Below are 14,963 nucleotides of genomic sequence, written 5' to 3'. Positions count from 1 at the left end.
CTGGACTGTAGACCCATAGATAGAAAAGAAGATCAACAGTGTTGAAATTTGGTTCATTCGAAGAATGATGGGAATTAACTGGATGGATAAGATCACTAACGAAGAAGTGTGGAGACGCTCTGGGTGCACCCCTGGCGTCCTCATCACAATTTCAAATATCAAAAAAAGGCAAATGACATATATCGGGCATGTCTCCCGCAAACGCAGAATTAAACACTCGGCAATGATGGGGTGACTTCCTGGTCAGAGGCACTGGGGGCGTCCATGTTTGGAAATCTTTAAAAATCTTTCAACATGGACAAACCAAAATTTTGAAAACTTAAGAACTATGGACAATCAATCGTTGTGGAGACTCACGGTAGCCAACGCCTTATTCAGGCATGGCCGATGATGATGTTTACAATGCAATGTTATGTGTTTATTTTGATAGTTTTAATAGAAATGGTATGTGGCTCAACTTACTCCAGGGTCAGCTTATTTAAATGAATTTTAAGTGTCTATTTGTAAGTAAATACAGATAAACTTTGGCTAAAATTAAAGCCAAAAGACTTAGCATTATTTTGATCTAAGTTTAAACATTCTACAAATAAAACTATTCACAGTGCGTATTAAGCGTAAGTAATAAGTATATATCCTAAGTGGCTCAACCTGCCCTGGTCTTCCCTAAATAATAATGTAACACGCTATTAAAACAGTTACTAAAAAAAGTAAAAATCGAACATGCAATGCACTAAGAGTGAAGTCTATCTTTCCACCAGCTTAAAAAATATCATGATGTCTCACTTCAAAAGTTTAATTTTACTGAGAAAAGCTTCAGTCATTTTATAAACAAAATCACTTTTGCTCATTGTCTGTTTTCCAACTTTGTCATCTCGTAGCTTCAACATGCTCAGAGCCAACTGATCTGAAGAGAGCATGTGACCCGCTTCTAACAAAGAAGCTGGTTGATTGCCATTTTCAATGCTGACAGATATTGCTTCTCTGTAAGAGTTTAAGGTAGCCTCACACACCACCTTGTCCGCAATGTTGGTTGAATGTTGGTTACAAAATAACTTGAAAAGATTTCCCGAAAGTTTGATAAAGTCAATGTAAACAAAACATACAGTTATGCCATAACGGAATATATCAAAAGGCACCATTTCACTATTTCTACAGCTAATTCGCTTCAAAAGGTTGTGTGACATGTCTTTTGGAAGATCAGATAGTATGGACTTCAACAATTCTTCATAAGAACTGCCAATCAAGCCAGGCCTGTTGGTTGATGACTTTTTAGAGTTAGGGCTTTTTGGAATGCTCATCAAGTCATATGCTTTGATCAGATTGGGTTGAAAGACACCTTGACTGTGGTGAGTGAGGGATAAGATTTGCATTGCAGTAACAATCTTATTTGATTTATCATTAGACAAAGAATCAAAACAATTGGCCAGGAAGAGCATTGGTTCAGCAGGTTTGTTTTCAATTAATTTCAATAAGCAATCACAAACTTTTTGTGAAACATCGTTTCGTTGGAGATATTCCACATCTGTAACCTTTTTCTCTGAGTCGCTAACATTCACACTGCTTGAATCTTTGCGTTTTTCGGCCATTGTTGCTATATATTGTAGAAGCAATATTGTTATTTACCTAGAAATGTTGTTTCAACAAGCTGGAGAGTGGTGATCTAATTCCAAAATGCAAAACCAAAACAACTTGACAAAGCATAAAATCAGCTAATTATATACCTCAGCAAAGATAAATACGCTATAATATATTCTACTCTAAATATTGCTTTTGAAGTCAGTATAGAACAAAAAAGTAATGCCATAAGCATTACAAACACATAAATAGAGATGTAAAAAATCGTTTTTTTTTTGTTTTTTATTCGTTTTTTTTTTTTTTTACCTTTTTTGACATTAAATGTTACATTATGCAGCAATTAGGGTAAACTCATTGCAATAGCGTCTCTTTTAACAAACAAACCGTCTCATAACTCGTATAACTTATTTCAAATCAGACAATATGTCTGGTAGCCTATATTTTTTCATTGCAATTTTGTAGATCTCAAGTCTCAACACACGAGCCATAAAGATTTCTCATCGTCTCAAATAGTAGTAACAGTGTCCTATGGTTGGCACATCTTAAGTATTGTCTGTAATTAGGTCCAGCCAGTTGTTAAATGCAGTACCACACTCGTGTACAGTTTCGAAGCCACCTGGGATTTTGGTTAATGGGCATGATAGGACCAGGTGGTCAGTGTCCTGTTTCTCTATTTCACAAAGGCACTTTTGACCAGCACTCCACACCTTTTCCAGTACAACGTCAAGAGGTTGTTCCAGTTGATGTGCATTTGGTGCAAACTTGATGAAAATCACACAAGCGGTTCTCGAGTTATAAGTGAAACAACCTTAGCCACTAGGTGGCTTCATAGATAAGGAGCAATAGACAAACGGCAATATCTCAAGAACCGCTCAACATATTTAGATAATTTTTAGCTCTACCCCCATGTTTGCTGGGGTGGGCTATCTGTTTATGAACATTAAAACAAGTTTTGGCTACTACTTTTTGAGATAAAAAGAAATTAATCTCTTGTCGTTACGCACCAATAAAACCATGATGCGTAACTTTAAAAAAAAAAGTAATTGAGAGGAAAGATTGATGAAAAGTTTGGCAAAAGCAGTGTAGTGCTAAAGTCCCAACTTTTAGCCCAAATCACATTTAAATGTAGTGAAAGATGGAAACATTTTGATGTTTTTTATTTTCCCTGAAGAGGTTCAATACTCCTTTGTGATGTCATAGTCATGTTTGTTTTCCCTTAATCACACCATTGTGCTGTCATAGACATGTTCGAAAGAAGTATGGTTGCACTTAATCCATCCAATTTGAACTAGTTTGCAGGACTTTGAGACTTTAGCACTTTTCTGTTTTTGCCAAACTTTTCGTCAATCTTTCCTCTACCCAATAAAGAAAAAAAAATTTAAAGTTACGCATCATGGTTTTATTGGTGCGTACTGCGTAACGACAAAAGGTCAATTTCTTTTTATCTCAAAAAGTAGTAGGGCTAGTTCTCAAATAAAACAAGGTTTCATCTTTGATGTCCATAAAAGGAAAAAGAAATTAACTCATCTACATTATATATGTCATGTATCAAATTGCATTAATTCAATGTTTGTCAGGTCTACTGCCACAAACATGCCTGAGAACGAAGAAGAAAGCGAAACAACGTAGAACTATGCAAAAAACATATGCTGCCAAACACAAACACTTAGGAATTTCAGCACACCAATAAAACCATTTTTTACTAATTTAATGTTTTTCAAGAGCACTATAATGAAACTAAGCTGCAAATTGTAAAAAATTTGCAACTTTTCCAAAAAAATACAAAAAAAAACAAAAAACCCGCGTTTTTTTTGGGCCAAGTTTTTTTTTGAAAAAAAACGTTTTTTTTTTTTTGCATTTACAACTCTACACATAAACTTAAGTCCTGTAGCTCCACAAGATATAGCATTATTTCAATAAAAATATGCACTGGCTACAGTGCAAAAACTGCAAACAATCCTTTAATCAAAATAGCATTAAGAACAAACAAAAACCATGCAACAAGAATGAAAGATGTTACCTCAATCGACAAGGAAATGAAGATTGAAGTGCTGAAAACAAGAAAAAAAAACACATTCAGAATACACTGATTCACACACACACAGTCTGATTGGGGAAAAAAAATTGAATAATAATTTTCTTCTAATTGCACTATGGTAGTTCAAAATGATTTTACTTCAACTTAAGCATCACAGTTTAATGAGCAGAGTAATACTTGGTCTAATAAGCTAATCAAAGTGGTAAATCAGATAGTAATTTGAAATAATAGTTAATAGTTATGTTAATAATAATAATAGTTAATATGTTAATAGAAATAATAGTTATGAAAGGAAGTTTTACGATTCCAATGCCCTACATAAGAGAATCTCAGTCAAAAACCTTCACCCCTTAAAATACTATATAAGAATACTATTTAATAAATATATATCTGTCTTTTATGATTACAAGTTTGAATTTTGTACCTCATGCAACCTGTTTTCTGCCTTGTTATTTACTCGTAATCATTCCTGTATCGCTAATTGAGTTTGTGCTTTTCAGTGTGGAGTGTCGTTACAGTTATAGTGCATAGTCACATTCATCTTATAATTTTCAGTTTATGTATATTTCAAATTTAAAGTAATTTCTAATGAGGATGCAAGTACCGGAATGTGTCGAGAACATTTGAGTTTATTTTAATTTCTCATGTCTTTAAATTTTGGCCCTAACTTTCGCCAGAGATTTAGAAACACATTGATTGCTCTAATATAAAACATGATTAAAATTAATCAAAAATAATTTCAGTATTAGTCATATGGTTTGGTTATAAATCTTAACCTCAAACTGACAAAGCCTTTGATGAGGTCACAGGTTATTCCTGGCAGTTGCACATACTTGTAGAATGTTTGAACCACTGACACAAGACGACTTATCGAGATTGGCAGAGTTAAGCTTCCATAGTTGTTGTCTTTGAGCTATTTCATCCATTACTCTAGGTGCCGCTGAATGGAGAGTAGTCCTGAAATGCATTGCTCAAGCATACACCTCGACTCAATTTAGTTTATTTTGTTGGCAAATAAACAAAAATAAATGAAACAAAGTAATAATTCGCACAAGGATGGCAATAAAAGGCCAAAAGGTCACCAAAGTCAATCACCACCCAAATACTTAAACAAAACACCAAAAATTAAGTACATTAATAGTAATACCAGTAGATATGATATGGAGTTATGCATAATTTCTTGATATGAATTGTACATTCTTGATTTTTTAAGAAGTCGTAAAGCTTCAATTTTTGCTAATCAATCCCAGTTAACAAATCGAAGCTTGGTTTTTTTAACAGTCAAATTTAATGCTATTGGTTTAAATTGAAAACTTAAATTCAAAACTATTCTTTCAATCACAACTGAAATGATATGTTTATAGATAACAAGCATTATTAATAATTTAAACATAAAACTTCATTCCTAATTTAAATACCCCAGTTTCCAACTAATTACATTATGCTAAAAAAAACAGTAATTAAGAGAACAAACCAGCTCACACTCACAATTCAAGAATCTCGTATTCTCGTTGTCAATGAAGCTTAAATTACGTGTTGCCATTTCTTACATTTATTTGTATTCGACAATCATAAGAATGCTACAAATTAAATGAGGTTATTATTATTTATTTGAGTCAGACAAAGCTGTCCATATCCAAAAATACAAAATAATACACAAATTGCAAAGGTCACAGTGAGCAATTTTGGATGTCGTCAGTTTAAGATCTCACTAAATATCTAACTTACTGTTACAAAAGCTAAAACCTCAATTGCTAAGGTAACAGGGATCAGTTGTCAGTAGATGTTACAGAAAATATATTTCGCACTTATTCAGTGCATCGTCAGTTCTGATCAAATTGCAGTTTCAGCATCAGCCAAGAGCAGTTAGTTACTGTTACAAATTATTAAATTAACATACAATGAGCGTTGGGAGAGTTGAAAGTGTTCAGAACGATAAAAACAATCAGATGACATCAGGTCTGATATAAAGCGAATTGTGGAATGTATGCAACGGTTGATAAAAGAAAACATGTTTTTCCATAATAAAGCATGTCAAAAGCACGGAAACTGGTCCAAAACGCAAACTTGGAGGCAAAATACGCTATGCAAACGAATAAAACAGACAGAAACATAATGATATCCATATTGCTCAGACTGTGTTGGATGTTCCGCAGTTCAAGAAGGCTAACGTCTTTGACTTTTTGTCAGGACATTTCGACAACCATTTTTCTAAACTTTTTCGACTTTGCACTGATGCTAGAGATGATTGATTGAATCTTTATCCTTTGACTGGGAAAGCTTCTTGCATAGCTTAATCCTGGCAGTTTTGCAAGCCTACTTGTAGAGGCTTTGAATAACTGACGCAAGCCCGTTCACTGCGATTGACAGAGTGAAGTTTCCGATTGTTGAAGTTTTGTTGCAGGGGAATTACTTTATTCCTTCCATTAGCTGCCGCTGAATGGGGATTAGTCCTTAACGTGCGTTGCTCAAGCGCACACCCCGAGAGCTGAACCAGCGTCGCTTTATCTTGAAGCTTCTTCGTTCCAGAAGTCACGCTTTACTGAGCAATCGGGGCGGACGAAGATGAAGATTTTAAAAAGTTTTTTGCTCAAATGGCCGGGAAAGCCAAGCAACTTATAAACTAGGCCTACAAGCGCAATGATACAAAATTGATATTCTCAAAATCGATTTAAATAACAAAGGTTTAGAAAAGTGGATTTGATTACGATGAAAGGTGATGACTTATCTTTTAAAATGCACTCTAAATTAGTATGCCAATTTAGCATTTTTCCTCATAATATGTTTGGATGATATGAACGGTGCCCCAAATAAAGTAGGCCTACGGTATCTTACTAAGTTATTAATAATTGCTTAAAGTAAAAATATTTGGCCCCCTCAAAATGTTGGGCTGGCTGCGCCATTGCTCATGTTGCCAACTTCCTTGTTGTGGTGGGTCTTGGTTATTTATGTTTTTAAGTGAATGGCAATAACTAGGGACCGCAATTCGCAAGGCAACCGGGGAGGTAATGGATAAACCCTCCAATGTACAAATACGCAAGCAAACCTGGCGACTGAAATCAAGACACCTATTTTTAGAGGCGAACAACTCTTGCTTAAAACCACTGCTGACTAGTCCATTAATGTCGCTACCTAGGCGAACCATTAATGCTGGAGCTTAGAGTGGAATGAGAACTCCTCAAGATTCCAATGCTTTATTTCCAATGCTGGCCCTTACCCAACAGGAATGGTTTTGCCAAAATTTTTTTGGGTGCAGCTCATCCTCTTGCGCACTGGCGTTGGACTATTCCGATCTAACATGCACTAAAAGGAGATGGCTGTATCCGAAATCTGTAAAGAGGAACACAAGCCTACAGCAGACCACACCCTCTGCAAACGCTTCTACCTTTTTTTCGACCTTTGCTATGTTGACGTGTATTGTTTTGATATGATGGTCAGAAATAAAAACAACTGAACTGAACTGAATGTGCCATTTGTCAGTGCTTGGTCTTCGCGAACTAGATCAAGTATCAATTTAGCGGCTACTCAACACCTCCTCAAATATTTATCTCGAGTTACCACCACTGCGTGGTAAAAGACAGAGCCTCTCGACCCCAGGAATGGCAGAAAAGAAAAAGGTTCACAAGGACTAGCCTACCATTTCCCGTTTTATCTTCCATTTTCGCCCCAACAAATAGTAGTTGAGCCCAGTTGATGACGTCATACTGTAGTTGTACGAACATAGAAGTAAAAAAAGTAATCTTTGAGTATAAACGCCTGAGTGGAAAAAATTTTAATTTGGGAATACAGTCAAACTTCGATACTATGCCACCTTGCCGTTATGCCACCCTCGCTACTATACCACTTTTGATCGTCACCAGCTAAAATCAATAGAAAATATATTTACTATACCACCCCTTACCCTCGCTACTATGCCACATGAGAGTACTGTATTAACGAAACAATTAAACGGTAGGAACGAAACGATTAAACGGTTGTAAAACGGCAAAAGTATATGTATGTGCATGTAATGTATTCTCTCAAGTTATCTACTGTAGCTCGATCAGCCCAAAACTATGAGGAATCGTCAGCTGGTGCATGTTCTTTCGGTGAATTTCGTACACCTCGTTGTCTAGCTAGCCGATCGCATCACACTGGGCTTCCCGCTTCTCTGCTGCTGCATGAACTTCCAGACAGTGCTTCATGCCCGCTGGGCTTCCTTGAATGAAACGATTTCCTCCTGAACAGTTATCTCATCATCTTCGCTTTCAACCGGCTCCTCGCTGCGCAACATCTCCTTCGCAATCACATCCAGTGTGAATGATCCACCAGTCTCGAGGCGCTCATCACTCATCAGCTTCAAGAAAGTCAGACAGCTAGATCTCTTTGTTCTCGTGCATCTTTTCTTCGGCAGGCAGCGCTTCCCAGATTAACATCATCCGGCTCAGATTGGATTTCCTCGTACAATTATAATCGTACAACAAAACGTGGCATTACGTGGTCATGTCACAAGGCTGTTTTTACAAACTCTCGCTACTATGCCACCCTCGCTAGTATGCCACTTTCTCTTGGTCCCAAAGGGTGGCATAGTATCGAAGTGTGACTGTATTGAAAACATTTCGGTACTCTGACTGACACAGTGAGAATTGTGAAGATTAATATAGTTTTCAATTTATGTTTTAAAAGTGGCAGTTTCAGGCTTGAGGACGTGGTTCACTGGTTTGATAACACAGGCCTACACAGTCGTTTGTTGAAATTTGTGTTTGCTAGTTAATTCAATTCAATTCAATTTATTTTTCTTTGTCAGAACGCAAAAAGAAATGATATTGTAAAAAAGAAATACAGTAACAAAACCAACAAAAGGAAAAGGTGGCAAAACCTTAATGGTTTAAGACGTGCATAAAAAGATCTAATATTGCGGTATTTGCATCGATAAGTATAGTTAAGCACGGCCACCAAACCTGATACTGTAAAACAAGTAGCCTAGATGAATTAGTTAAGAATCAGTCGCCTCCTCGTTGCTGAAACAATTGAAGCGCCAATTCTTAAAGCAACGAGAACACGACTGAACCCAACAACATCACAAAAACAAACTAACACACACATATTGTAATTAGGTAATGGACTATCAAAACATGGATTATTTACAGATTTTATTTACCTTGTTGTTAATTAGATTGCATTGCACTTCTTAATTCTATGTAAATGATGCCGTGGTTCTTCTTGAAATTGTATAGCCAACCATCGCTCACCATGAACTTTGGGATGTTGATCAGCTCAACCAGTTTCAAAGCCTTCATGATCAGATCACCATAGACAGGCAGATTCTGTCTTCTTGCATGCTTCAACGTCTGACTGTACGCCATTTCACGTGGCAATGTAGCAAGAAGAAGCAGTGGCACAGTAAATTTATTTTCCATTGAATTGTGTTGGGGATGATCAAAAGTGGTAGCCTACAGGTATAATAGCAAGAGTTGCATAGTAGCGAGATTTAACTAGGCCTATATATATAAACAAACAAGCAGAGCAAACAAAATTCTCAAAACAATACTTTTTACAACTGTAGATTAGATTAGGGCGCAATCCGGATGATAGCGAAAGAACATAAACGGTCATCTATTCAGTCACCACTCACCACCATAATGAATCTAATTATACAAACAGGTGTGCTCAATGAAAGAAGGAAGTGGCTATTTTTCCACAATCAGGTGCTGCCAGAATTAGGATTAAAGTTAGGAAGGGTTAAGGTAAGGGTTGAGTTAAGAATAAGATTAGGGTTTTGATCTTCCCAGGACTAAAAAAAATTTCCAAAATACAAGTTTTTGTTTTCAACAGCTTTAAACTTTTCTCAAATTCGGGAAGAATTCTTTATCTGGCTACACTATTCAGGCTATTATTACACTAGATAGTGTAAATATAGCCACAGCCATGAAAGAAAGGTAACAGGTGAGTCCCATTAGTTGATCCAAGCATCAGGGGATGAGAAGGTTTTTATTGTACTAAGCCGTCAGCGCTAATGAGAGTAGGGTGGCCACTGGCCAGTTCCTTTCCCTTGGCCGCTTTTCTTTCAGCAAATATGCCCACCCAATTTATTACACCCTGGACAGAGGTGATCGGTGTTTTTCAACAACCAGCTGAAGCCGGGAGTCGAACCAGGATTGCATGATTGGAAAGCGAACGCCTTTTCCACTATACCTTACACTAAGGCTAATAAAAGAAAAGGGTTTAGCTACTGACATATATATATAGAATAGACCATTGTTGATATAAAATCTCCATTGTCAGACTGAGAAAGCCAAGGATAAAGATTCAAACCAATGAACAATATGTGATTGTGTGCTAGAATACAACATTTGCCAAAGTTTTACTAAATTCATGCTCATGGTCACCACCAACACAATGTGAATATTTTGTAAAACAGAAAAGATATGAAGGTGGTCTACAAGTTTACGTCCTGGTCAAAAATGCTATGACATCATACATTGAAATCAACCAAAAAATACAGGGTGAAGTGCGCTTTCACAATTGTACCTTTGCTTTACTATTTTCTAGGCCTAAAGCTTAGGTGGAGAAAATAGCCAATGAAAGGTGAAGCAGTGAACGCCATTCACACATCACCTTGTATTTTTTGGTCAATTTCAATTTATGATGTGTTCACACACTTCACCCCCTATTTCTTGGTCAATTCCAATTCATGGTGTTATGCTATTTTGACCAGGGTGGAGACTTGTACACCTGCTCCAAAAATGTTTTTTTGCTTTATGTCTAGTACCATTTTGATTTTTGATGTTTGTCATCAACCTTAACAAAGTAGCTGGAAAACCATGCTGGCAATATGTTATTTTCATATTTAAACTTAAACTGTACATATGTCAGCTTTATAAGATCACTTTTCTTAGTATATAATATGTAATGTATATATGAAACAGTCAAGGTGACTACACAACTTGTTAGTGTTTTTGAACCTAACTCTATATATCTTGGTTAGTGTTGGTGTTTTTTTAGCCTCCATATCAATGCAGTCTACTTTTTATGACAAATGGTGATACAGTATTAGCCCATACCTTTATGATACAAACCATTTCCAAGCATGGATGAAAGTAGCAAAAATGCGTCTGATGTTGATGAAAATGTGAAGCAAAATGATTCTCAACTGCTCGACAAGTCTGAAAGCAATTTGGAATGTGTAAACGGAATCAGTTCTGAAAATTGTAATGACATAAATGAAAAAGATCATTCAGATTCTTTTAATGAATCCAAAAGAAGTGAAAATACTTCATCTGAACTTTCTTCCACTATGACATGTTCTGAACAATTGGTTGACACTGACCAAATTAGATTGGAAAACAAAATTGAGGCATTATCAATCAGTGAATCACCCTGTTCAGCAGTTGTTAATCCTGTTGAAATACAAGACACTATTGTTTCTGCAAGCAAGGGGATTTGCTACTCAAGGTACAAAAATGAAATCCAGATGCCAGCAATTATGTATCTTATTACCAAAGATTTATCTGAGCCCTATTCAATATATACATATCGATATTTTATACACAATTGGCCACATTTGTGTTACCTGGTAAGTTAGCATTGAATTTCTTTATTTTAAAATTAGCCTATTATTAGTATTATGTTAATTGGAGGTTAGTTTACATAGTTTAACTGGCATTTTCTCACATTAAACAGTTATATATATTTTGGTTTTGTTGCAAAATAGGAAAAAAAGATAGCTGGAAAGTTTAGAAAATAGACTGAAAATATTGAAAACACTAAACAAGACATCAGTCACTCAATTTTACAGTTCTTTCTACATAAATTGATGATTGTGAACCTGAAGTTTATTGCTTGAAAAATGAATGGAATAATTGCAACATCTGTGAAAAACACAGAAAAAAGTTATAAAAGATGATGGTTCAGTACGGTTGCATCATCCTTTGTCTTTGCAAGTAAATTAAGTGATACATAATGCTAGTATCAACAACCCTAACCTAGCTTACGTTCATGTGCACAACTGCAAATGTTTGTAAACATCACCCAGGCTTACAATAGCATAATGTATTCTTGTTCATGAATTGTTTTTCAACGTCAATGAATCTTATACATTATTTTGTGCTCTCAAAGTATTTGACTTCAAAAGTTTTTTTTTTTTCTGTCTAGCTATGTCACTGACACAAACTACTTGTATTAAATATTGTTTTGTATTTTATGTTTTGTTTCTTATATTTATTGCATGCTTCCTACCAAGCATTGTGTAAGTTCTAATTCTTGTTATATTTTACAATATGTAATATTTTAAAGCTGAAAATGGTTATTTCAGGCCATTCATGAAACAAAATATGTGGGAGCAATTGTTTGCAAGCTTGATCTTCATAAAAAAGTAAGCAGGCGAGGTTATATTGCAATGCTCGCTGTTGATGAGTCAGTTCGAAGGCGGAAAATAGGTAAGATCGTTTTGATCTTGGCGGTATACTAGATTGGCACAATATTAGTACTCTGTAGTCTTATTGGTTATTAGTATTTCAGGGATTAATTGCAGCAGTTGCAAATGAAGTGCTCAATGCAGCAAGCAGAGCTAAAATTTTTACAGTGAAAGCTAACACAGACAAGTCATGCGCTGCTAAACTAAGGTTTCATGTTAGATGACAACCACCAGTTGCAAAACTTATTCAAACAGAATAAATATAGTTATTGTCTAGCGTTAGTTCTTACTGTAAATACTTATTATATTTTGTGCATATAGCACTTGAGCATTTTATTTGCAGCTGTTGCAACGTTTTTTTTTTGTGAGTAGCGAGAACTTACGTTCGACCCGAATGTATTAATTTGATAATAGTTGTCCTCAAGGTACTTCTATGTTATTTCAGGCACAAATCTTGTGAAGCTAGCAATTGAAGCCATGACCAACGATGGTTGTGATGAGGTAACTTTAGTTGGTTGTAATTGTCGCTAAAGTAACGCAAGTGTGAAATATTATTTCTTATACGGTAGTTTGCTTTCTGTGCTAAACAACGTTTTATTTTGGGTTGTCAGTTCAGAAGATAGCCCATTATAGAATATACATAGGACTACAACTACACAATTTCACTGCTTCATTTACACTAAATACAAACTTTTATCAAGTTAGTATATAGTACGTTTATAAGTTTAGTTTGAAAGAAGAACGATTCGACCTTATGTCGAAGTACAAAGTGGAGGGTCTGCTACTATTTGGTGAGTTCCTAACCTCTAACCCAAACCCCTAACCCTAAAACGGCAATGATACTTAGGCTACGGTACCCGATAATTAAAAAAAAAAAAATTGAAAAAATCCCCCGTTAAGGGATCGGACTCACCGAATTGGACTCACCGAAACGGGACATTCCGCAAAATGGACATAGTTTAGCCCGTGCAGTGATATAGCTGCCAGGCAAGGGGGACCGCACTGCCTCTGCAAGAAAATTCCCATGTTATTCTGTTTTCAATGAAGTCACCGGGTTTCTAAACATACTACAGTATGATACTGTACTGCGTCAACAATCTTACATCACCGGGTTTTAGTCTGGGTACAATTAAAAACCTATCTTGTGCACTAAAGTCAAAACCTATTTTTTAAAGGTTGTTTTGGAAACTGAAGTGACCAATCATTCAGCACTGCGATTGTACGAGAACCTAGGCTTTGTTCGGGATAAACGACTATTTCGTTATTATTTGAACGGAGTGGACGCTTTAAGGTTAAAGCTCTGGTTGTGTTAACATTCGTGCAGCCGTCTTATTGTGCGGCTGGAAACTCAACGGACTTCTGTAGACTATTCTTTTGCAGTCAGAATGCTATCGTTATTTTCGCTGTTTTATCTCAAACAACTTTGTGTTGTTTATTTTGATTTCGTCTAATAAATATAGTCGATAAACTTCAGTATGATATTTTATTTTATCTTTGTAGCCTAATTGTAGAGATGTACCGATATCACTTTTTTAGGCCGATACCGATATTTTGCCGATACTTCAGTGCTGCAAAAAGAAACCGTTTTGGTATTTGCATGAAGGTAAGCCGAATGCTAACTTTGACTTTATTTGCATAAAACCAGTAGCATTTACAGAGGGTCCAGGAGATACTATTGGACCCGGACCGGGATAATTTTAAGGGTCTGTAATTATTTCAAGAAGCCTAAAGAGTTGACGAAACCACAGTGTATTCTTTGGATAAATGCGTGTTTCTTAGAATTGTCTTGATTTGGAGCCTGTTGATCATTGTACCGGGCCCAAATTAAAAGTTTTGAACTGGCATAATTTATTTGTAAAGACTCATTACCCCTTAAAGATTCAAACCAATCTCAACTGCATTGTGTATCATAAATAGTAGTGTCTAATAATAAAAGGCCGCCATAAATGACGACTGGAAAGAAACAGACTTCATAACTGGGGTTTCTAAAAAAAAATAAACGTTTGGTTTGGTCTCAATAGGCTATCATAATTGAGAAGAAGATATAAAATTTAAACCAAGTTTATTGTACAAAAACTATTCAACCACTAGCAGGAGCGTTGAGAGAATAATTTGGGCCCAGTAGGCTACCAGTAAGACCTCGGGCCCCAAATCAAGACACTTCTAAGATAAGCGCACTAGCCCCTTGGAAAGGTTACAGGCCTAAAATCATTCTGGGCCCGGGTCCAAAAGCACCCCATAGACTCCCCTGTCAACGCTACTGACCATAAGTGTTCGACCTAAGTGATAAAGCTTTTACCAGACTTTTCCAGCTTTTGCCAGACTACGCAGGCAGGTTTCTTGTAATGCCTCTTTGAAGGTAGGTGACGAGTTTGAACAAAAGAATACAAACATGACGTAATGTCTGCCATCCTTATCACATTCACATATTGCTTCATTAGGAACCAAGAATCCTCACCAAACCAATCAGCAATTGGTCGTGTTGTTGTTGTACCTCAATATGACCAATGACCATCTTATTTTTTTTTATTTCCACAGCTCAGATAAACCGTAAAAATCATATCTACTTATTCTTGATATGGGAATTGACTACGTATACCACATAACTTGTTGATTACTGGTCACAGCGGTAAACCATAATTTCTTCGTGGGAAAATTGTAACTTAAAGTTCCCGGATCCTTTCGTCTGCATATAATGACCGAAGAAACACACACTTGAACTTCTTTTCAAAAAGTGTATTTCTGTAAAAATTAGCCCACGGCTACCGAAAACGAGGGGGTGCAACGCGTACACCACTGAAAACTGTCACTACAGAACAGATTACTTGGATAAAAGACGGAACCTTTGTCCAGCTAGCAAGCACTAAGCCAACAGTTAAAAGTGCGGCCAACTTTCAAACAATCATTTTACGAATGACCAGAATAGATAGCAATATCTCAAATTCACGTATGCAG

At 36.2% G+C, this 14,963-nt stretch overlaps 2 protein-coding genes across 2 annotated transcripts; one reads left to right on the top strand and one right to left on the bottom strand.

Annotated features, from left to right (window-relative positions):
* Positions 1-779: 779 nt before the first annotated feature.
* LOC145784698 (tubulin polyglutamylase complex subunit 1-like) lies at positions 780-2,827 on the bottom strand. Its single transcript, XM_082596561.1, has one exon. The coding sequence runs from the start codon at positions 1,584-1,586 to the stop codon at positions 780-782; it is 807 nt and encodes a 268-aa protein (XP_082452687.1). The 5' UTR covers positions 1,587-2,827.
* Positions 2,828-10,474: 7,647 nt separating this feature from the next.
* LOC145784591 (uncharacterized) lies at positions 10,475-13,472 on the top strand. The gene is made up of 4 exons (XM_082596447.1): positions 10,475-11,168; positions 11,907-12,030; positions 12,454-12,509; positions 13,184-13,472. The coding sequence occupies exons 1-4, from the start codon at positions 10,683-10,685 to the stop codon at positions 13,319-13,321; spliced, it is 804 nt and encodes a 267-aa protein (XP_082452573.1). The 5' UTR covers positions 10,475-10,682; the 3' UTR covers positions 13,322-13,472.
* The last annotated feature ends 1,491 nt before the right edge of the window (positions 13,473-14,963 follow it).

This window comes from Aplidium turbinatum, chromosome 15 (genome assembly GCF_918807975.1).
Source record: "Aplidium turbinatum chromosome 15, kaAplTurb1.1, whole genome shotgun sequence".
NCBI lineage: Eukaryota > Metazoa > Chordata > Ascidiacea > Aplousobranchia > Polyclinidae > Aplidium > Aplidium turbinatum.
The sequence above is the reverse complement of the archived record's forward strand: the minus strand, read 5'-3'. Positions and strand labels throughout refer to the sequence as shown.

What these genes read in the sequence shown, in the direction of transcription:
- LOC145784591 (XM_082596447.1), top strand. Translation starts at nt 10,683, where the DNA reads ATGGATGAAAGTAGCAAAAATGCGTCTGATGTTGATGAAAATGTGAAG. An exon ending in GGCCACATTTGTGTTACCTG is followed by an intron (nt 11,169 to 11,906) that starts GTAAGTTAGCAT and finishes TGGTTATTTCAG; the next exon opens with GCCATTCATGAAACAAAATA. An exon ending in AGTTCGAAGGCGGAAAATAG is followed by an intron (nt 12,031 to 12,453) that starts GTAAGATCGTTT and finishes ATGTTATTTCAG; the next exon opens with GCACAAATCTTGTGAAGCTA.
- LOC145784698 (XM_082596561.1), bottom strand. Translation starts at nt 1,586, where the DNA reads ATGGCCGAAAAACGCAAAGATTCAAGCAGTGTGAATGTTAGCGACTCA.